Here is a 22,067-nt window from a genome sequence, read left to right on the forward strand (position 1 = left end):
GCTGGGAGTTGTAGTCCGCGGGTGTGTCGAGGAGTCCGCGCCGCGGGGCATGCTGGGAGTTGTAGTCCGCGGCCTACCCAGGGGACTTATAGCTGCCTATAGGAACCCCCTCCAGACTCCTCCGTCGGGGCCTATAGGCGCTTCCCCGCGCTATAGGTGCGTAGCTTGCGAAAGGACGTAAAAAGAAACTGGTTTATTTCCCAATGTATCACCCCAAAAAGGGACAGGGGCTCGGGGGGGAAGCCCTTAGGGATGGCGCCGGGGGCTCGTCGTGGGGAAACTGAGGCACAGGCGTTCGAGGCATTTGCGGAGGCGCTTGGGGGGGACGCACCCCGAGAGGGACCCCCCCACATACCCCTAACCCCCCCCATCAATAATTTAAGGCCGGAACCCCCCCCGAGGTGTGTGTGTGGGGGGAGTTTTGGGGTGTCTGTGTGTAGATTGGGGGGGTCAGGCGGCATCCGGGGACTCTGGGGGGACAGAGAATGCGGGGGGGGGGGTGTTAGGAACCCCCGCCAGTGGGCAGCCCCCCTCCCAGTGCTCCCAGTTCCCCCCCATAGCCCCCCCCAACCCCTCCCAGTGCTCCCAGTTCCCCCCAGTGCTCCCGGTTCTCCCCATAGAACCCCCCCAACCCCTCCCAGTCCTCCCAGTGCTCCCAGTTCCCCCCCATAGAACCCCCCCAACCCCTCCCAGTGCTCCCAGTTCCCCCCAGTGCTCCCAGTTCTCCCCCATAGAACCCCCCCAACCCCTCCCAGTCCTCCCAGTGCTCCCAGTTCCCCCTCATAGCCCCCCCCAACCCCCCCCAGCGCTCCCAGTTCCCCCCAGCGCTCCCAGTTCTCCCCATAGAACCCCCCCAACCCCTCCCAGTTCCCCCCAGCGCTCCCAGTTCTCCCCCATAGAACCCCCCCAACCCCTCCCCAGTGCTCCCAGTTCCCCCCAGTGCTCCCAGTTCTCCCCCATAGAACCCCCCCAACCCCTCCCCAGTGCTCCCAGTTCCCCCCAGCGCTCCCAGTTCTCCCCCATAGAACCCCCCCAACCCCTCCCAGTTCCCCCCAGTGCTCCCAGTTCTCCCCCATAGAACCCCCCCAACCCCTCCCAGTCCTCCCAGTGCTCCCAGTTCTCCCCCATAGAACCCCCCCAACCCCTCCCCAGTGCTCCCAGTTCCCCCCAGTGCTCCCAGTTCCCCCCCATAGAACCCCCCCAACCCCTCCCAGTCCTCCCAGTGCTCCCAGTTCCCCCCCATAGAACCCCCCCAACCCCTCCCAGTCCTCCCAGTGCTCCCGGTTCCCCCCCATAGAACCCCCCCAACCCCTCCCAGTGCTCCCAGTTCCCCCCAGTGCTCCCAGTTCCCCCCCATAGAACCCCCCCAACCCCTCCCAGTGCTCCCAGTTCTCCCCATAGAACCCCCCCAACCCCTCCCAGTGCTCCCAGTTCCCCCCAGTGCTCCCAGTTCCCCCCCATAGAACCCCCCCAACCCCTCCCAGTGCTCCCAGTTCTCCCCATAGAACCCCCCCAACCCCTCCCAGTCCTCCCAGTGCTCCCAGTTCCCCCCCATAGAATCCCCCAACCCCTCCCAGTGCTCCCAGTTCTCCCCATAGAACCCCCCCAACCCCTCCCAGTCCTCCCAGTGCTCCCAGTCCCCCCCATAGCCCCCCCCAACCCCTCCCAGTCCTCCCAGTGCTCCCAGTTCCCCCCCATAGAACCCCCTCAACCCCCCCCAGTGCTCCCAGTTCCCCCCCCGCCCATCCCAGTGCTCCCAGTACGCACCAGTAGCGGCGCTGCGGTGCCGGGTGGGCAGGGTGATGTAGGCATCGTAGCCCAGCAGGATCCCGGCCAGGAGCCCAAAAACCTGGGGGTTCGAGGGGGTCAGAGACCCCCAAAAAACCCCCCACAGCCCAAACACCCCCCTCACCCCCAAACCCACACCCCGGACCCCCAAATTTACACCCAAACCCACCCCAAAAAATCCAAATTTATACCCCCAAAACCCCAAATTCACACCCAAATCCCCCCAAAAACCTCCAAATTTATACCCCCAAATCCCACCCAAAACCCCAAATTTACACCCAAACTCCCACAAAACCCCCCACATTTACACTCCAAATTTACACCCCGAATCCCCCAAAACTCCCAAATGTATACCCCAAATCCCCAAATTTACACGCAAACCCCCCAAATTTTACACCCCACATTCCCAAATCTACACCCCAAACCCCTGAAAACCCCCAAATTTATACCCCGACCCCCCCAAATTTACACCCCAAATCCCCAAGTTTACACCCCAAGATCCCCCCAAATCCCCCCAGACCCCCCAAAACCCCTGAACTCCCCCCAAATCCCCCCCTCAGACCTCCCTAAAGCCCCTGAACTCCCCCCAAATCCCCCCCCAGAGCCCCCAAAACCCTGAACTCCCCCCAAATCCACCCCCCGGACCCCCCAACCCCCCCCCGCACCCCAAATTCCCCCTCACCCCCCCAGCCACGCCGGCCCCGCCGCGCGTCCCGATGAGGACGATGAGGGATGTGATGAGGAAGAGCAGGCACCCGATGACACAGCGCAGGAAATCCTGGGGGGGGGACACATGTGGGACACCCCCAAACCCCCCGGGGACACCCCCAAACCCCTGGGGATCCCCAAAGCCCCCAGGGACCCCAAACCCCCCAGGGATCCCAAAACCCCTGATGGTGCAGCCCAGGAAATCCTGGGCGGGGGACACATGGGACACCCCAAACCCCCCCAGGGACCCCCCAAATCCCTGACCCCCCCCTCCCCCACGGATCCCCAAATTCCTGGGGACCCCAAAACCCCCCAGAGGACCCTGAAACCCCCCGGGATCCCCTTCCTGGGGTGGGGGTTATGGGGGCTATAGGGGGATTATGGGAGTTCGAAGGGGCTATAGGAAGTTTATGGGGTCTATAGGAGGTTTATGGGGCCCGTAGGAGAATTATGGGAGCTATAGGAGGCTATAGGAGGTTTATGAGGCCTATAGGAGGTTTATGGGGCTTATAGGAGTTTATGGGGTCTATAGAAGGTTTATAGAGTCTATAGGGACTTATTGGGCCTATAGAAGAGTTGTGGGAGCTATAGGAGGCTGTGGGGGTTATGGGGCCTATAGGAGGGTTATGGGGGGGTTATGTGGGCCATAGGGGGGTTATGGGGGCTATAGGGGGTTATGGGGGCTCTAGGAGGGTTCCGGGTGCTGTAGGGGGTTCTATAGGGGTCCATAGGTTGCCCCCACTCACAGTCCAGCCCCAGTGGATGAAGGAGATGTGGGGGGCCAGGCCCCCCCCCAGCACCACTAACATCAGCGCGGCGAACACCAGTTCACACACAGCCAGCCCGGTGTAGCCCGGCGTATGCGAGGCCCCGTAGCACACCAGCACCAGCACGCACAGCGCCTATGGAAAACGGCACCTATAGCATCCATACAGCATCGCCTCCTCGCGTCCCCCCCCGGGGGGAACCACATTGCACCCCCCCCTACCGCCCCCTATAGGCCACTGCGGGCTCGGCTATAGACCCTTATAACGTGCCCCATAGGCTCTCACAGGCTCCCTATAGAGCGCCCATAGGATCCCCTATATAGCCTTTACGGCGCCCCCGCAGGCCCCGCCCACCCCCGCAGGCCCCGCCCACCCCCGCAGGCCCCGCCTCCCGCCGCGCGTGGGCGGTGGGACAAAGCGCCACTGTGGGGGCGCGCCGGTCGCCATGGCAACGGCACAAACAGCGCGCACATCCCCCCCCCGCCTTTAAAGGGGCGATGGCTACGGGGTGGGGTCCGCTAGCGGAGGGAGCTCTTAAAGGGGCAACGGCAGGTGGGGGGCAGTCTTAAAGGGACAGGATCCCTCGATTTCCTTAAAGGGGCAGCGCGGCGTTTATGACGTGGGTGTGCGCCACCCAGCCTGGCGCAATAACGGTTGGCACGCGAGGACCCAGGCGTCCGGGCACCGCCCAACAGCCCCTCCCGCTCCCCGGGGAAGGGAACCCAGGTGTCCGGGCGCGCCCTCCCTATATTTCAAACCAAGGCTTTGCGCCAATCAGGGAGTAGATCCCTCCATTAGCCCTGCCCCTCATTAACCCCTTCGCTGCCACTTGTTTCCCAAGGGCGTTGCCCCAAAACGGGATTGGGGTGACGGGGGGGTGGGGGAGGGAAACCGTGCCCGAATGCCTGGGTCCCCCCGGTGTGTGTGGGGGAGGGGGTTTTCATGGAGAGGGGGGGATCACCCTCCCGGACGCCTGGGTTCCCACATCTCGCCAGCACGTGTTGGCGGGAAGCCCATGGACCCAGGCGTCCGGGTACCACGCCCTAATGTGGACCAAGGCTTCCGGGCATCCCCCCAAAATATGGACCCAGGTGTCCCCCACAGGAAGACCCAAATGCCCCCCCCAGGGACACCCAATCATCCCCCCCACCCATGGGTGCCACAGCTCCCCCAGTGCCCCTCCCCTCCAATCCGGTCGGTCCCAGGGGTCCCCCCCCACCCAAATGTGGACCCAGGCATCCGGACATCCCCAAAATGTGGACCCAGGGGGTCGCAGGGACACCCAATCACCCCCCGCCATGGGTGCCTCCCCGGGGGGGTTCCCCACTTCCTCCCCCCGGGGGTCCCCCCGCCCCCCCCCCGGGGTCCCCCCCCTCGGGCCTCACGATTTCTCCGATCAGCACCAGCCCCTTGTGGGTGCGGCTGAAGGCCAGGCAGGCCCTGGGGCAGCTCTGGGACCCGCTGGGCTCCATGACGGGCGGTGGCAGTGGTACCGGGTACGGGCGGGGGGGCCCCCCCGCACCCCAGGGGGGAGCGGGCACGACGGGGCGGGGCCAAGCGGCGGGGGCGGTCGCGCCATTGGGCGGCGGAGCGGAGAGGGGCGTGGCCTGGCGTGGGGGAAGCCCCTGGAGGGGGCGGGGTTGAGAGCGGGGAAGCCCCTTGTGATTGGCAGGGGGCGGAGCTTGGCGCGGGGGAAGCCTCGAGCGGGGGTCCCGAGGGGCGGGGCTGAGAGTGGGCGGGGTTTAGAACGGGGAATCCCCCTGTGATTGGGGCGGGGGTCCCGAGGGGCGGGGCTGAGAGTGGGCGGGGTTTAGAACGTGGGAAGCTCCCTCTGATTGGTGGGGGGGAAAAGCCCTTAAGGACGGCGGGGTTTTTGGGGTGGGGGTCCGGGTGTCCCCACCCCAAGGCTGTTCGGGGGGGGGGGGGTCCCCAGGGTGTGGCTCCCCCCGTTTTGGGCTGTGTTCCCCCCTCTGTTTTGGGGTGACTCAACCGGCAGGATGTGGGCAGCGCCCCGCGTGCCTGGGTCCCCGCGGGAAATGACTCAGGAAGGCACAAATCTCCCCCAATTTTCAGCGCTCCCCACTATTGCTGCCGTTGTGGCAACCAGGCTGCGATTGTGGAACTTGACGATACTCTAAAATACTCCTTTTTGCAGTTGGATCCCGCCACATGTTACTTGTTGCACCCCAGACTACTTCCTGTAGAGAGATTTTCGACCTGTACGGTATTGCCGTGAACCGTATGTTGACCTAAAGAAAATGGGCAGAGCAACAGTAACCCCAAAATATTTAGCATTCAAATTTGGTGTCGCATGGACCAAAAGACGTGCCGTATTCAAATACAAAGCCTCTCGTTGTCAACAGCTGTGAATGAATCAGTTCATTGCGTGCTGAAGCGACGTTGTTGGTCAAGAAACCAGTTTCTGGCACAGCGCTAGTTGTAGTTGCTTTTGCTTTTTCTGAGAGACCAGAAATAATAAGATGTAGACATTAACACTTCGTGAATATATTTAATTTTGTATTTAGGTATAGCTTTATTCTGCGTGACTGTAGATAAGCGTAGCAACAAACAATCATTGGAGCCTGAAAAACATTTTTAAAATAAGTACCAAGGCCTCGTATTTGTTCTGAAACCGCCCATTTTATTTCAAGAGAGCGCTGTTTAATTTAATCGCCTTGATTCTTTTTGTCCCGCCCCCGTTTCCCCGCTGTCCAATCAGCGGCCGCCCCGCGCGGCGCAAAGCCTGCCGGGACTTGTAGTTCGCCGGCCGCCGCCTCCATTTCCCACAGTGCCCCGCGAACGCGGCGGGCGGGGAAAGATGGCGGCGAGCAGCGGCGAGGGGCCCGGGAACGCGGCGGCCCCGGCCGGGCCGGTCTCGTTCGGGTTCAGCCGCAAAGCGGAGCGGCGGCGGGTGCTGCCGGCCGGGCCCTGCGCGGAGCCCGGCGGGGACGACGCGGGCGGCGCCGGCGACACCGATTTCCTCACGGCGGTGGAGGACCGGGAGCTGCTCGGGTGGGCGCTGCGCATGCGCGGGGGGGCGTGGCTTGGGGCGCTGGTGGCGCAATAGGGGCGTGGCCTGATGTGGGGGGCGTGGCTTCAGGCGGGTTCTCCGTAAAAGGTCTGCTGGGGGCGTGGTTTGAAGCGGGAGCTCCATAAATGGTTCACTTGGGGGCGTGGCTCTTCTGGTGGGGGCGTGGTTTGAGGCAGGAGCTCCATAAATGGTTCACTTGGGGGCGTGGCTCTTCTGGTGGGGGCGTGATTTGAAGTGGGATCTCTACAAATAGTTCTGTTAGGGGCGTGGTTTTTCTGGTGGGGGCGTGGTTTGAGGCGGGAGCTCCATAAATGGTTCACTTGGGGGCGTCGCTCTTCTGGTGGGGGCGTGGTTTGAAGTGGGATCTCTACAAATGGTTCTGTTAGGGGCGTGGCTTTTCTGGTGGGGGCGTGGTTTGAGGTGGGGTATCTAAAATGCTCGTTTGGGGGCGTGGCTTGATATTGGGGGCGTGGTTTGAGGCGGGTTCTCCGTACAAGGTTTGCTGGGGGCGTGGTTTGAAGCGGGAGCTCCATAAATGGTTCACTTGGGGGCGTGGCTTTTGTGGTGGGGGCGTGGTTCGAGGCGGGATGTCCATAAAAGGTTCCCTTAGGGGCGTGGCTTGAGCCAGTGGTGACTCTATGAGGTTGCACTGGGGGGGCGTGGCCTGAGGGGCAGTCTCCATAAAAGGTTTGCTCAGGGGCGTGGCTTCAGCAGCAGTATCTCTATATGAGGCCACGGGGAGGCGTGGTTTAAGGGGTTGTAGGCGGGGCCTGATGGGATAGGGGCGTGGCTAATGCTATGTCCCCGGCCCCCAGCACCCGCCCGGCCCCACCCCCTCCGAAAGAGCTGATCATCCCCCTGCCCCCCCCGCCCCGCTGGAGGAACCCGGAGCCCCCCCCCGGAGGCGCAGGCCACGCCCCCTGCGCTGACCACGCCCCCACAGATGACCACGCCCCACACACAGACTCCGCCCCCGATGTGGAGGCACAAGCGGTGCAGGAGCTGCTGCAGGGTGAGCATGAGGGACCCAGGCGTCCGGGGGGGACCCAGGCATCCGGAGGGGACCCAGGCGTCCGGGGGAGGACCCAGGTGTCTGGGTGGGACCCAGGCGTCCGAGAGGGGACTCAGGCATCCGGGCGGGACCCAGGTGTCTGGGGGGGACCCAGGCGTCCGAGAGGGGACCCAGGCGTCCGAAGGGGGACCCAGGCATCCGGGGGGGGACCCAGGCGTCCGAGAGGGGACCCAGGCGTCCGAGAGGGGACCCAGGCGTCCAAGGGGTGACCCAGGCGTCCGAGAGGGGACCCAGCCGTCCGGGGGAGGACCCAGGCGTCCAAGGGAGGACCCAGGTGTCCGGAGGGGACCCAGGCATCCGGGGGGGACCCAGGCGTCCAGGGGAGGACCCAGGCGTCCGGAGGGGACCCAGGCGTCCGGGGGGGACCCAGGCGTCCGGGGGAGGACCCGGGCGTCCGGCTGCCCCCCCACCCTTCCCGCTTGGTTCCTGCAGAGGCACGACAGAGCCAGGAGAGGGGGGAAGGGGACCCCGGGCCCCCCATCTCCATCCCCCTGTGCCTGCGCGAGCCCGACGGGGCCCCACGGCAGCAGCCGGTGAGTGACCCCCAAACCCCCCCGGGACCCCAAAACCCCCCTGGGACCCCCCCAAACCCTCCCTGGGAAGCCCCAGAACCCCAACACCCTCCCAGGGACCCCAAAACCCCTCTGGGATCTCCAACCCCTCCGCCCAGCCCCATAACTGTGCCCCCAGGATCATAATGCCCCCCAGCCTCATAATGCCCCCCCAGCCCCATAACTGTGCCCCCAGCCTCATAATGCCCCCCAACCTCATAATGCCCCCCCAGCCCCATAACTGTGCCCCCAGCCTCATAATGCCCCCCAACCTCATAATGCCCCCCCAGCCCCATAACTGTGCCCCCAGCCCCATAACTGTGCCCCCAGCCTCATAATGCCCCCCCAGCCCCATAACTGTGCCCCCAGCCCCATAACTGTGCCCCCAGCCTCATAATGCCCCCCAACCTCATAATGCCCCCCTAGCCCCATAACTGTGCCCCCAGCCTCATAATGCCCCCCTGCCTCATAATGCCCCCCCAGCCCCATAACTGTGCCCCCAGCCCCATAACTGTGCCCCCAGCCCCATAATGCCACCCAGCCTCATAATGCCCCCCCAGCCCCATAACTGTGCCCCCAGCCCCATAACTGTCCCCCAGCCTTATAATCCCCCCCAGCCCCATAAGTGCCCCCCAGCCCCATAACACCCACCCAGTTCCATAACCCCCCGTGCCCCCCAGCCCCATAAGTGCCCCCCAGCCCCATAAGTGCCCCCCGGGCCCCCAGGACTACGCGGAGGTGCCGGTCGGGGCCTTCGGGCTGGCCATGCTGCGGGGGATGGGCTGGAGCCAGGGGGAGGGGATCGGCCGCACCTTCAAAAAGTGAGAGACCCCAAACTGGGGGCACTGGGGGGGACTGGGAGGGACTGAGAAGGGACTGGGAGGGGATGGGAGGGACTGGGATGGACTGGGAGGGGACTGGGGGGGACTGGGAGGGGACTGGGAGGGGACTGGGAGGGACTGGGAGGAATGGGAGGGACTGGGGGGGACTGGGACTGGTGGGGACTGGGAGGGGACTGGGAGCACTGGGAGGGAACTGGGGGGATTGGGGGCACTGGGATGGACTGGGGGGGGACTGGGAGAACTCGGAGGGGACTGGGAGAGCACTGGGGGGGACTGGGAAGGACTGGGGGGAACTGGGAGGACTGGGGGGCATTGGGGGCACTGGGACAGACTGGAGGGCACTGGGAGCACTGGGAGGGACTGGGGGGGCACTGGGGGCACTGGGGCAGACTGGGGGGCGCTGGGGCAGACTTGGGGGCACTGGGGCAGACTGGGGGGCACTGGGGCAGACTGGGGGGCGCTGGGGGCACTGGGGCAGACTGGGGGGCACTGGGGCAGACTGGGGGGCGCTGGGGGCACTGGGGCAGACTGGGGGGCACTGGGGCAGACTGGGGGGCGCTGGGGGCACTGGGGCAGACTGGGGGGCACTGGGGCAGACTGGGAGGCACTGGGGGCACTGGGGCAGGCTGGGGGGGCACTAGGGCAGACTGGGGGGTGCTGGGGGGACACTGGGGCGCTGGGGCAGACTGGGGGGCACTGGGAGCACTGGGGGGCGCTGGGGGGGCACTGGGAGCACTGGGGGGCGCTGGGGGGGCACTGGGGGCACTGGGGCAGACTGGGGAGGCACTGGGGGGCACTGGGGGCACTGGGAGCACTGGGGGGCGCTGGGGGGGCACTGGGGGCACTGGGGCAGACTGGGGGGGCACTGGGGGGCACTGGGGGCACTGGGAGCACTGGGGGGCGCTGGGGGGGCACTGGGGGCACTGGGGGGCGCTGGGGGGGCACTGGGGGCACTGGGAGCACTGGGGGGCGCTGGGGGGGCACTGGGAGCACTGGGGGGCGCTGGGGGGGCACTGGGGGCACTGGGGCAGACTGGGGAGGCACTGGGGGGCACTGGGGGCACTGGGAGCACTGGGGGGCGCTGGGGGGGCACTGGGGGCACTGGGGCAGACTGGGGGGGCACTGGGGGGCACTGGGGGCACTGGGGCAGACTGGGGGGGCACTGGGGGGCACTGGGGGCACTGGGGCAGACTGGGGGGGCACTGGGAGCACTGGGGGCACTGGGGGGCACTGGGGCAGACTGGGGAGGCACTGGGGGGCACTGGGGGCACTGGGAGCACTGGGGGGCGCTGGGGGGGCACTGGGGGCACTGGGGCAGACTGGGGGGCACTGGGGGGCACTGGGAGCACTGGGGCAGACTGGGGGGGCACTGGGGGGCACTGGGGGCACTGGGGCAGACTGGGGGGGCGCTGGGGGCGCAGGGGGCAGCAGTTTGGCCGGCGCGCAGGGTGGTGACGCCGCTGGAGCTGCGGGTGCGGCCGCGGGGGCTGGGGCTGGGGGCCGAGCCCCCCCCGCGCGCCCCGGGCCCCCCCGCGCCGGCCGAGGCGCCGCTGCTGGGGACCCCGGTGCAGGTCCGGAGCGGAGCCCATCGCGGCGCCCGCGGCACGGTGAGAACCGCCCCTCCCAGTATAACCAGTGCGGCACTGGGAGCAGGTATTGACCCCCCCCCCCCCCAACTCTGAACCCCCACAGGTGGAGGGGCTGGACCCCGAGACCGCGCGGGCCGTGGTGCGGCTGCGGGGGGGGCCCGCCGTCACCGTCAGCCAGTACAGCCTGCGGCCGCGTGAGTGCGCACCAGTTCAAACCAGTTCAGACCAGTTGCACCCCAGAACCTGCCCAGTAACCCCCCGAGCCCCCCAGTGTCCCCAGTAACCCCCCAGGGGCCCCAGTGACCCCCCCAGGGTCTCTCCCAGTACACCAGTCTGCCCCCCCCCCACCTTCAATGGGGATCCCAGTGTTTCCCAGTACATCCCAGTTCATCCCAGTAACCCCGCAGTGTCCCCAGTAACCCCCCAGGGGCCCCAGTAACCCCCCCAGGCTCTCCCCCAGTACACCAGTCTGCCCCCCACCACCTTCAATGGGGATCCCAGTACATCCCAGTACATCCCAGTTCATCCCAGTAACCCGCCCAGCGTCCCCAGTAACCCTCCACTGTCCCCAGTAACCCCCACAGTGTCCCCAGTAACCCCCCCAGGCTCTCCCCCAGTACACCAGTCTGCCCCCCACCACCTTCAATGGGGATCCCAGTGCTTCCCAGTACATCCCAGTTCATCCCAGTTACACCCAGAAACCCGCCCAGTAACCCCCCCAGGGGCCCCAGGAACCCCCCAGTGTCCCCAGTAACCCCCCCAGGCTCTCCCCCAGTACACCAGTCTGCCCCCTACCACCTTCAATGGGGATCCCAGTACATCCCAGTACATCCCAGTTCATCCCAGTAACGCCCCCAGTGTTCCCAGTAACCCCCCCAGGCTCTCCCCCAGTACACCAGTCTGCCCCCCACCACCTTCAATGGGGATCCCAGTGCTTCCCAGTACATCCCAGTTAGCCCCAGTAACCCTCCCAATGACATCCCAGTGTCTCCCAGTAACCCCCAGCACCTCCCAGTTCCCCCCCCAGAGCCCCCCAGCAAGACCCCCAGGGAGGACGAGCCCCCGGACGCCGGGGTCCCCCCAAACCGGGGGATGGCAAGAGGAAAGCCCCCCCCAAACCCGAGAGGTAAGGCCCATTTTTGGGGGGGGGGTGTCTATAATTCTGGGGGGTCCCCGGACGCCTGGGTCCCTCCCGGACGCCTGGGTCCCCCCATGATGTTCGTGTCCCCGCAGCAGGGGGGTGAAGCGGTTTTCGGGGTCCCCCCCCTGGCTGCGGAGGGATCTGCGGGTGCGCTGCGTCGACAAAGAGTTCCAGGCCGGCCGCTACTATAACTGCAAGGTGACCCCCCCACCAGTTTTGGGGACCCCCCCCCAAGTTTTTGGGGTACCCGAGAGACCCCCCAAAGCCCCCCCAGGGGGGTCTTGTGGACCCAAAATGGGGGGGGAGGGGGAGGTCCCTGCACCCCAAAATTGGGGAGAGACTGGGGGGGAATGGGACAGACCTGGGGGGGAACTGGGAGGGACTGGGGGGGGACTGGGAGGACTCGGGGGGACTGGGGGGCACTGGGAAGGGACTGGGAGAACTGGGACGGAGTGGGGGGCACTGGGATGGACTGGGGGGCACTGGGAGGGGTGGGAGAACTGGGATGGACTGGGGGTGATTGGGGGGCACTGGGATGGACTGGGACGGACTAGAGGGGACTGGGAGAACTGGGATGGACTGAGACAACCGGGACAGACTGGGGGGGACTGGGGAGCACTGGGAGGGACTGGGGGGCACTGGGATGGACTGGGGAGCACTGAGAGGGACTGGGACAGACTAGAGGGGACTGGGAGAACTGGGATGGACTGGGGAGCACTGGGATGGACTGGGGGGCACTGGGAGGGACTGGGATAACTGGGTTGGACTGGGGGGGATTGGGGGGCACTGGGAGCACTGGGATGGACTGGGGGGCACTGGGTGGGACTGGGAGAACTGGGACAGACTTGGGGGGGACTGGGGAGCACTGGGAGGGACTGGGGGGCACTGGGAGGGGTGGGAGAACTGGGGGGAACTGGGAAGGACTGGAGGGGACTGGGGGGCACTGGGAGGGACTGGGAGAACTGGGATGCACTGGGGGAGATTGGGGGGCACTGGGAGCACTGGGATGGACTGGGGGGCACTGGGGAGCACTGGGAGGGACTGGGAGAACTGGGGGGGATTGGGGGGCACTGGGATGGACTGGGACAACCGGGACAGACTGGGGGGCACTGGGAGCACTGGGAGGGACTGGGAGAACTGGGGGGGGATTGGGGGGCACCGGGAGGGACTGGGGGGCACTGGGGGGGGATTGGGGAGCACTGGGGGGGGATTAGGGAGCACTGGGAGGGACTGGGGGGCACTGGGAGCACTGGGAGGGACTGGGGGGCACTGGGGGGGGATTAGGGAGCACTGGGAGGGACTGGGGGGCACTGGGATGGACTGGGGAGCATTGGGGGGCACTGGGAGGGACTGGGGAGCACTGGGGGGGGATTAGGGAGCACTGGGAGGGACTGGGGGGCACTGGGATGGACTGGGGAGCATTGGGGGGCACTGGGAGGGACTGGGGAGCACTGGGAGGGACTGGGGGGCACTGGGGGGGGATTAGGGAGCACTGGGAGGGACTGGGGGGCACTGGGGGGGATTGGGGGGCACTGGGAGGGGACTGGGGGGCACTGGGGGGGGATTAGGGAGCACTGGGAGGGACTGGGGGGCACTGGGGACCACAGGTGACGCCCCCGTGCCCCCCAGCTGGTGGTGGAGGACATGGTGACCCCCGACTCCTGCGTGTGCCGCACGGCCGAGGGGCGGCTGGTGGAGGGTGAGTGTGTGTGTCCCCCCCCCCGCGCTGAATTTGGGGGGGGGGGGGGCGGGTCCTGACCCCCCCAAACCCCCCGTCGCCCCCCCCAGGCCTCCGCGCAGCCATGTTGGAAACCGTCGTCCCCCGCGGGGACAGCGACCGCGTCATGGTGGTGCTGGGCGAGCACGCGGGGAGGGTGAGTGCGCCGCCCGGCGCGGGGGGGACCCCGGCTTGCGCGGGCCCCCCCAAACCCAGCGCGCGTGTCCCCCCAAAAAGGTGGGCCGCATCCTGCGGCGGGAGCCGGGCAAGAACCGGGCGCTGGTGCAGCTGGACAGGGACGAGGCCGGGCGGGTGGTGCCGCTGGACTACGACGCCATCTGCCATTACGTTGGGGGGGGCGAGGACGATTGAGAGCCTCCCCGCCCCCCCCCAAAAAAAGCCCCCCAAAATTGACTGCCAGTTTCCAACATGGCCGCCTGCCAGTTTCCAACATGGCCGCCTGCCTGTTTCCGACATGGCCGCCTGCCAGTTTCCAACATGGCTGCCCGCCAGTTTCCAACATGGCCGCCCGCGTGTTTCCGACATGGCCGCCTGCCAGTTTCCGACATGGCCGCCCGCCAGCTTCCAAGATGGCTCCCTGGCCAGCTTCCAAGATGGCCGCCCGCCAGCTTCCAAGATGGCCGCCGTCCCGCCTTTTTTTTTTTTTAATTTGTAGCGGGGACGGGGTGGCTTATGTTTTATTGTATTGGGTTTTTTTTAAAAAAATTAATATTATTATTAAGTTTTGGAGGCTGCAAGGGATTCGGGAGATGGGGGTGGGGTCGTCGTTTCAGCCGATGGGCGGCAACGTGGCATCTGACCTAAAATCTGCTTTTTTTGAGGTTAAAAATCCCCTTTTTTGGGGGGTTAAATCCCTCTCCTTGAGGCAAATCTCCCTGAGGTAAAACTCTGCTTTGTGACGTAAAAATCTGCTTTTCTTGAGCTAAAAATCCCCTTTCTTTGGGTTAAATCCCCCTCCGTGAGGCAAATCTCCCTTTTCCTGCGATAAAACTCTTCTCCGCGAAAGCAAATTTGCCTTTATTCGGGTAAAAACTCATTTCCTGAGGTAAAACCCCCCGCGCAAGGTAAAAATCCTTTTTTCTTGAAGTTCAACTCTCTTCTGTGAGGTAAATTTTCCCTTTTCTGTGATAAAAACTCATTTCCTGGCGTAAAATCCCCTTCTAGGCTAAAAAAAATCCTTTCCTGCAGTAAAATCATCTTCCGGGAGGTAAAATTTACCTTTTTGGAGGTAAAATCCTTTTCCTTAGGGAAATATTTGGGATTTTGAGGTAAAATCCCCCTCCTTTAGCTAAATGTTTGGCCTTTTGAGGTAAAATCCCCCTCCTTTAGCTAAATGTTTGGCTTTTTGAGGTAAAATCCCCCTCCTTTAGCTAAATGTTTGGCTTTTTGAGGTAAAATCCCCCTCCTTTAGCTAAATGTTTGGCTTTTTGAGGTAAAATCCCCCTCCTTTAGCTAAATGTTTGGCTTTTTGAGGTAAACCCCTTGTCCGTAGATAAATCTTTGGGGTTTTTTGAGGTAAAATCCCCTCCCTTAGGTAAATATTTGTGTGTTTTGGGGTAAAACTTTCTTTTTTCGAGGTAAACCCCTCCTTTTTCAGGTATAATTCACCTTTCCTGAGGCAAAACACTCCCCAATGGGGCAACTTTACTTTTTCGGGGTAAAAAACCCGAAACAAACAAACCCTTTGCGGAGTTAAAATCTCCCTAAAGTTAAAAACAAACAAATAAAAAAAAATCAACGGTTTTTCTCCCGCCAAAATCTCCTGCCCGCTTCCAAGATGGCGGCGAGCGCGTTGCTCCGGGCAACGCCGCCCCTCGCTGCCCTCTCTCAAGATGGCGCGTTGCTACGCAACGGCTCCTCCCTCCCGCCGTTGCCGGGAGCGCTCGGCCCCGCCTTCCAGCGCGTTGCTAGGCGACGCGGCGGACCTGACATCACCGGAAGTCCGCTCTAGCCGCCCGCTCGCTGAGGAGACTCGATGGTTTAGCCGTGTTTACCGATCGCGGGCGGCGGGAGTTTGGGGTCCCTGAGGGGATTTTGGGGTCCCCGGGGGGAATTTTGGGGTCCTGGGGGGGGTGACCCCCCCCTTTAACCCCCTTTCCCCCAGCAGCCATGGCGCAAGCCCGGGGGGTGAACAGCCTGCGCTTCAACCAGGACCAGAGTGAGTGTGGGGGCCCCAAAACCCCCCACCCCCCCCCCGGGGACCCCCCAAAACTCCTCACCCCCCAACCCCCCCCCCCCCCCCCCCCATTTTTAGGCTGTTTCTGCGTCGCGATGGATTCCGGGGTTCGGATCTTCAACGTGGAGCCGCTGATGGAAAAGGGGCATTTGGGTGAGCGGGGGGGGGGCAGTTTTGGGGTGTGTGTCCCCCCCCCAATTCCTGGGGGCGGCTAAAAACGGGGTTGGGGGGATTTTGGGGGGTGCCCCCCTCCTTAGGGGGGCCTGAAAATGGGCTTTGGGGGGGGGCGAGGGGTGTTTTTTGGGGTCTCACCCCCGGGGGGGCACTTTTGGGGGGTATTTTGGGGTCTCACTTTTGAGGGGTATTTTGGGGTCCCCACCCTGGGGGGGGAGCACTTTGGAGGGATATTTTGGGGTCCCCCCTTCCACACAATTCGAGGCGGGGGGGGGGGGAGCATCAAGACCCCCCCAAACCCCCCTCAAACCCCCAGTCCCAAGGGGGCCTCGGTGTGGGGGTCCCCTCAACATCCCAAGGGGGGGGTCCCCCCAAATTTTTGGGGTGTCCCCCCCCCCAAAAAAAAACCAGACGCGGAACAAGTGGGGAGCGTCGGCCTGGCCGAGATGCTGCATCGCTCCAACCTGCTGGCGCTGGTGGGGGGCGGCGCCCACCCCAAATTCCCCGACGTCTCAGGTGCCTAAAAACCCCCAAATTCACCCCAAAACAGCCCGCGGGGGCGGGAAATTTGGGGGGTGAAATCGCTCGGAAAAAACCCGTCAATTTTAATCTTTCCAAGTGATAATTTGGGACGACGCCCGCGAGGGGAAGGACAAAGTGGTGCTGGAGTTCACGCTGCCCAAGCCCGTCCTGGCCGTGCGCATGAGACACGATAAGTGGGTAAAAAAAAAAACCCCAAAATGGGGAAATTTGCCCCAAGATGAGGCCCCGAAACGGGGGGGACCCCCCCAAAAATCTCTGCGGTGCCCCCCCAGGCTGGTGGTGCTGGTGCGGAGCCGCGTCTACGTCTTCTCCTTCCCGCACAACCCCCAGAAGCTCTTTGAGTTCGACACGCGCGATAACCCCAAAGGTGACTGGTTTGTACTGGTTTGTACTGGTTTGTACTGGTTTGTACTGGGATGGTGCTTTACGGTGTCCCCCCCCTGCCCCACACAGGGATCTGCGATCTCTGTCCCAGTTCGGAGCGGGCGTTACTGGTTTTTCCTGGGCATAAGTGCGGGAGTTTGCAGCTGGTGGTGAGTTGTGGGGGAACTGGGAGGGACTGGGGGGGTCACTGGTGTTACTGGTGGTTACTGGTTGGTGTCTCCAGGATTTGTCTGTCTCCGGGTGGGGGTCACTGTTTATTTGGGTTATACTGGTGTTACTGGTTATACTGGTGTTACTGGTTTCTCTCCCAGGACCTGTCGGTGTCTGAGTGGGGGTCACCGTTTATATGGGTTATACTGGTGTTACTGGTTATACTGGTTTGTCCCCCAGGACCTGTCTGTCTCCGAGCGGGGGTCACTCGTGTCACTGGTTTTACTGGTTATACTGGTGTTACTGGTGTTACTGGTGTTACTGGTTTCCTTGCAGGACCTGGCTGTCTCCGGGCGGGGGTCACTGTTTATCTGGGTTATACTGGTGTTACTGGTTATACTGGTGTTACTGGTTTCCTTGCAGGACCTGTCTGTCTCCGGGTGGGGGTCACTGTTTATCTGGGTTATACAGGTGTTACTGGTGTTACTGGTGTTGCTGGTTTCCTTGCAGGACCTGGCTGTCTCTGGGCGGGGGGTCACTGTTTATCTGGGTTATACTGGTGTTACTGGTTATACTGGTGTTACTGGTTTCCTTGCAGGACCTGGCTGTCTCCGGGTGGGGGTCACTGTTTATCTGGGTTATACTGGTGTTACTGGTTATACTGGTGTTACTGGTGTTACTGGTTTCCTTGCAGGACCTGGCTGTCTCCGAGCGGGGGTCACTGTTTATCTGGGTTATACTGGTGTTACTGGTTATACTGGTGTTACTGGTGTTACTGGTTTCCTTGCAGGACCTGGCTGTCTCCGGGCGGGGGTCACTGCTTATCTGGGTTATACTGGTGTTACTGGTTATACTGGTGTTACTGGTTTCCTTGCAGGACCTGTCTGTCTCCGAGCGGGGGTCACTGTTTATCTGGGTTATACTGGTGTTACTGGTTATACTGGTGTTACTGGTGTTACTGGTGTTACTGGTTTCCTTGCAGGACCTGTCTGTCTCCGGGCGGGGGTCACTGCTTATCTGGTTTATACTGGTGTTACTGGTGTTACTGGTGTTACTGGTTTCCTTGCAGGACCTGGCTGTCTCCGGGCGGGGGTCACTGTTTGTCTGGGTTATACTGGTGTTACTGGTTATACTGGTGTTACTGGTGTTGCTGGTTTCCTTGCAGGACCTGGCTGTCTCCGAGCGGGGGTCACTGTTTATCTGGGTTATACTGGTGTTACTGGTGTTACTGGTGTTACTGGTTTCTCTCCAGGACCTGGCTGTCTCCGAGCGCGGCTCACTGCTTATCTGGGTTATACTGGTGTTACTGGTGTTACTGGTTTCCTTGCAGGACCTGTCTGTCTCCGGGCGGGGGTCACTGTTTATCTGGGTTATACTGGTGTTACTGGTTATACTGGTGTTACTGGTTTCCTTGCAGGACCTGTCTGTCTCCGGGCAGGGGTCACTGTTTATCTGGGTTATACTGGTGTTACTGGTGTTACTGGTTTCCTTGCAGGACCTGTCTGTCTCCGGGCGGGAGTCACTGTTTATCTGGGTTATACTGGTGTTACTGGTGTTACTGGTGTTGCTGGTTTCCTTGCAGGACCTGGCTGTCTCCGAGCGGGGGTCACTGCTTATCTGGGTTATACTGGTGTTACTGGTTATACTGGTGTTGCTGGTTTCCTTGCAGGACCTGGCTGTCTCCGGGCGGGGGTCACTGCTTATCTGGTTTATACTGGTGTTACTGGTGTTACTGGTGTTACTGGTTTCCTTGCAGGACCTGGCTGTCTCCGGGCGGGGGTCACTGTTTATCTGGGTTATACTGGTGTTACTGGTTATACTGGTGTTACTGGTTTCCTTGCAGGACCTGGCTGTCTCCGGGCGGGGGTCACTGCTTATCTGGGTTATACTGGTGTTACTGGTTATACTGGTGTTACTGGTGTTACTGGTGTTGCTGGTTTCCTTGCAGGACCTGGCTGTCTCCGAGCGGGGATCACTGTTTATCTGGGTTATACTGGTGTTACTGGTGTTGCTGGTTTCCTTGCAGGACCTGGCTGTCTCCGAGCGGGGGTCACTGTTTATCTGGGTTATACTGGTGTTACTGGTTATACTGGTGTTACTGGTTTCCTTGCAGGACCTGGCTGTCTCCGAGCGCGGCTCGTCGGTGGCGCCCGTGACCATCAACGCGCACCAGGGGGAGGTGACGTGCGTGTCCCTCAGCCCCCCCGGCTCCCTGGTGGCCTCGGCCTCGGCGCGCGGGACCCTCCTGCGGCTCTTCTGCACCCGCAGCCGCCTGCGCCTGCTGGAGCTGCGGCGCGGCACCGACCCCGCCACGCTCTTCTGGTGAGGGGCCCCGAAAACGGGGAGAATCGGCACGAAAACGGGGAAAATCTGCCCAGAAATGGGGAAAATCCGACCAGAAATGGAGGAAATAGGCACAGAAATGGGGAAAATAGACCCAGAAATGGGGGAAATACACCCAAAAATGGGGGAAATAGACCCGGAAATGGGGGAAATCCAACCAGAAATGGGGGAAATAGGCACAGAAATGGGGAAAATAGACCCAGAAATGGGGAAAAATCCGACCAGAAATGGGGGAAATAGACCCAAAAAGGGGGGACATAGACACAAAAAGTGCCGGGGCTGCGGCGCGGCACCGACCCCGCCACGCTCTTCTGGTGAGGAGCCCCGAAAACGGGGAGAATCGGCACGAAAACGGGGGAAATACACCCAAAAATGGGGAAAATCCGACCAGAAATGGAGGAAATAGGCACAGAAATGGGGGAAATAGACCCAGAAATGGGGGAAATAGGCACAGAAATGGGGAAAATCCGACCAGAAATGGAGGAAATAGGCACAGAAATGGGGGAAATAGACCCAGAAATGGGGGAAATAGGCACAGAAATGGGGGAAATAGACCCAGAAATGGGGGAAATAGGCACAGAAATGGGGAAAATCCGACCAGAAATAGGTGAAATAGACCCAGAAATGGGGAAAATTTGACCAGAAATGGGGGAAATAGGCACAGAAATGGGGAAAATAGACCCAGAAATGGGGAAAAATCCGACCAGAAATGGGGGAAATAGACCCAAAAAGGGGGGACATAGACACAAAAAGTGCCGGGGCTGCGGCGCGGCACCGACCCCGCCACGCTCTTCTGGTGAGAAACGGGGAAACCGGCACAAAAACGGGGAAAACCCAACCAAAAATGGGGAAAATAGAGCCGGAAATGGGGGAAATCTGCCCAGAAGTGGGGGAAATAGACCCCAAAAATGGGGGAAGTAGAGGCAGAAACGGGGCCCAACGCGCGTCCCCCCCCAGCCTGTCGTTCAGCCCCGACTCGGCGTTCCTGAGCGCCGTCAGCGACAAGGGCACCGGACACGTGTTTGCGCTGCAGGACACGCGGCTCAACCGCCGCTCCGCGTGAGTGCGCCCCAGAAATCGGGGACCCCAAAAATCGGGGACCCCAAAAATGGGGGGGAAACCCTGAAAATGGGACCCCGGAAACGGGACCCCAGAAATGGGGACGGGGAAATGGGACCCCAAAAATGGGGGGGAAACCCGAAAATGGGACCCCAAAAAAATGGGACCCCAAAAAAATGGGACCCCAAAAATGGTCAGGACCCCAAAAATGGGACCCCAAAAAAATGGGACCCCAAAAATGGGGAGGGACCCCGAAAATGGGACCCCAAAAAAATGGGACCCCAAAAATGGTCAGGACCCCAAAAATGGGACCCCAAAAAAATGGGACCCCAAAAATGGGGAGGGACCCCGAAAATGGGACCCCAAAAAAATGGGACCCCAAAAATGGTCAGGACCCCAAAAATGGGACCCCAAAAAAAATGGGACCCCAAAAATGGGACCCCGAAAATGGGACCCTGGAAAAGGGACCCCAGAAATGGGGACGGGGAAATGGGACCCCAAAAATGGGGAGGGACCCCGAAAATGGGACCCCAAAAAAATGGGACCCCAAAAATGGTCGGGACCCCAAAAATGGGACCCCCAAAAAATGGGACCCCAAAAAATGGGGAGGGACCCCGAAAATGGGACCCCAAAAAAATGGGACCCCAAAAATGGGGAGGGACCCCAAAAATGGTCAGGACCCCAAAAATGGGACCCCAAAAAAATGGGACCCCAAAAATGGTCAGGACCCCAAAAATGGGACCCCAAAAATGGGGGGAAATCCCGAAAATGGGAGCCCGGAAACGGGACCCCAGAAATGGGGACGGGGAAATGGGACCCCAAAAATGGGGGGGACCCCGAAAATGGGGGGGACCCCCAAAAATGGGACCCCAGAAACATGACCCCAAAAATGGGGGGACGCGGAACTGGGGAGGACCCAAAAATGGGACCCTGAAACAGGGGACCCCGAAAATGGGGGACGGGGAAATGGGGGGACCCTGTAACCGGGGAGACCCGAAAATGGGGGGACCCTGAAACCAGGGGGACCCGGAGCTGGGACCCCAAATATGGGCACAGGGAAATGGGGGGGACCTCGAAAAGGGGGGGGGAACCCGAAAATGGGGATGGGGAAATGGGAGGAAAGGAGGAGTAGAGGTGAAAAACGGGGGCATGAAGCGGGGGACCCTAAAATGGGGGGGACCCAAAAATGGGGGGGACCCCAAAGAAATGAGGGAGGCCCATAAAATTGGGGGGGGAGGTGTCAAAAGCAGGCGCCCCATCCCCCCCCAAATGGTGTGATTTGGTTGGGGCCTGAAATGAGGGTCTATGGGAGTGGGAGATACCAAGTGGGGCAAAATGGGGGTGTAGCCTTTAAACGGGGGGGGTAATCCCAAAATAGGGGGGGGGTGTCCACAAAAAGGGGGGGGTGGTCTCCCCAAGAAGGGGGGGGTCCCTAAGAAGTGGGGGGGTCCGCAAACCCTTGTTACCCCGTTGTCGTCCCCCCCCGCCCCAGGCTGGGACAAGTGGGGCCCATGTGGCTCTGTGGGGGATACCAAATGGGGGGGGGGGGGGGGTGGCAAAATGGGGGTGTAGCCTTAAAATGGGGGGGGGTCTCCCCAAAGAGGGGGGGGTCTCCCCAAGCCCTCGTGACCCCGTTGCCCCCCCAGGCTGGCGCGGGTGGGGAAGGTGGGGCCAGTTCTGGGTCCCTACGTGGAGTCCCAATGGTCTCTGGCCACCTTCCCGCTGCCCCCCGAGGCCGCGTCCATTTGCGCCTTCGGGCGGGGGGGGCGCAGCCCCAGCTCCGTGGTGGGTGAGTAACACCCCCCCCCCCTCCCCTTTTCCCCAAAATTTAAACCGCCCCCCGTTACCAAAAAAACCCCCCCGGCCCCCCAGCCGTGTGCGTCGACGGGACGTTCCACAAATACGTGTTCAGCCCCGACGGGAACTGCAACCGCGAGGCCTTCGACGTTTTCCTCGACATCTGCGACGAGGACGATTTCTGACCCCCCCCAAAAAAAAAAAAATATCCACT

The 22,067-nt window shown here is 62.3% G+C and overlaps 3 protein-coding genes across 3 annotated transcripts; 2 read left to right on the forward strand and 1 right to left on the reverse strand.

The window, feature by feature from the left end:
- Positions 1 to 178: 178 nt before the first annotated feature.
- On the reverse strand, positions 179 to 4,799 carry PLP2 (proteolipid protein 2). Its single transcript, XM_065653323.1, has 5 exons — positions 4,649 to 4,799; positions 3,243 to 3,398; positions 2,471 to 2,566; positions 1,768 to 1,849; positions 179 to 470 (listed from the first exon to the last, which is right to left on the reverse strand). Exons 1-5 carry the CDS (start codon positions 4,733 to 4,735, stop codon positions 451 to 453), a joined length of 441 nt encoding a protein of 146 aa, XP_065509395.1. The 5' UTR covers positions 4,736 to 4,799; the 3' UTR covers positions 179 to 450.
- A 1,264-nt stretch (positions 4,800 to 6,063) lies between these two features.
- GPKOW (G-patch domain and KOW motifs) lies at positions 6,064 to 13,665 on the forward strand. The gene is given in 12 exon segments (XM_065653325.1): positions 6,064 to 6,275; positions 7,110 to 7,306; positions 7,799 to 7,899; positions 8,644 to 8,738; positions 10,207 to 10,366; positions 10,452 to 10,542; positions 11,364 to 11,467; positions 11,470 to 11,474; positions 11,582 to 11,687; positions 13,119 to 13,188; positions 13,278 to 13,363; positions 13,444 to 13,665. Coding segments are annotated over 12 exon segments (1,344 nt in total). The 5' UTR covers positions 6,064 to 6,081; the 3' UTR covers positions 13,579 to 13,665.
- A 1,503-nt stretch (positions 13,666 to 15,168) lies between these two features.
- WDR45 (WD repeat domain 45) lies at positions 15,169 to 22,064 on the forward strand. Its single transcript, XM_065653309.1, has 10 exons — positions 15,169 to 15,385; positions 15,482 to 15,556; positions 15,989 to 16,093; positions 16,197 to 16,293; positions 16,393 to 16,487; positions 16,574 to 16,653; positions 18,768 to 18,976; positions 19,955 to 20,056; positions 21,703 to 21,845; positions 21,929 to 22,064. Exons 1-10 carry the CDS (start codon positions 15,337 to 15,339, stop codon positions 22,036 to 22,038), a joined length of 1,065 nt encoding a protein of 354 aa, XP_065509381.1. The 5' UTR covers positions 15,169 to 15,336; the 3' UTR covers positions 22,039 to 22,064.
- The last annotated feature ends 3 nt before the right edge of the window (positions 22,065 to 22,067 follow it).

The sequence above is a fragment of the Caloenas nicobarica genome, chromosome 29 (genome assembly GCF_036013445.1).
Source record: "Caloenas nicobarica isolate bCalNic1 chromosome 29, bCalNic1.hap1, whole genome shotgun sequence".
In the NCBI taxonomy this organism is placed as follows: Eukaryota; Metazoa; Chordata; class Aves; order Columbiformes; family Columbidae; genus Caloenas; species Caloenas nicobarica.

Bases quoted from the DNA above. Each gene is read 5' to 3' on its own strand.
- PLP2 (XM_065653323.1), bottom strand. From the start codon at position 4,735: ATGGAGCCCAGCGGGTCCCAGAGCTGCCCCAGGGCCTGCCTGGCCTTC. The intron at 3,399-4,648 runs GTGAGGCCCGAG...CGTTTTCCATAG, and splicing joins TGGTGCTGATCGGAGAAATC to GCGCTGTGCGTGCTGGTGCT. The intron at 1,850-2,470 runs GTGAGGGGGAAT...TCGAACCCCCAG, and splicing joins GGGCCGGCGTGGCTGGGGGG to GTTTTTGGGCTCCTGGCCGG.
- WDR45 (XM_065653309.1), top strand. From the start codon at position 15,337: ATGGCGCAAGCCCGGGGGGTGAACAGCCTGCGCTTCAACCAGGACCAG. The intron at 15,557-15,988 runs GTGAGCGGGGGG...AAAAAAAACCAG, and splicing joins GATGGAAAAGGGGCATTTGG to ACGCGGAACAAGTGGGGAGC. The intron at 16,094-16,196 runs GTGCCTAAAAAC...AATCTTTCCAAG, and splicing joins CAAATTCCCCGACGTCTCAG to TGATAATTTGGGACGACGCC.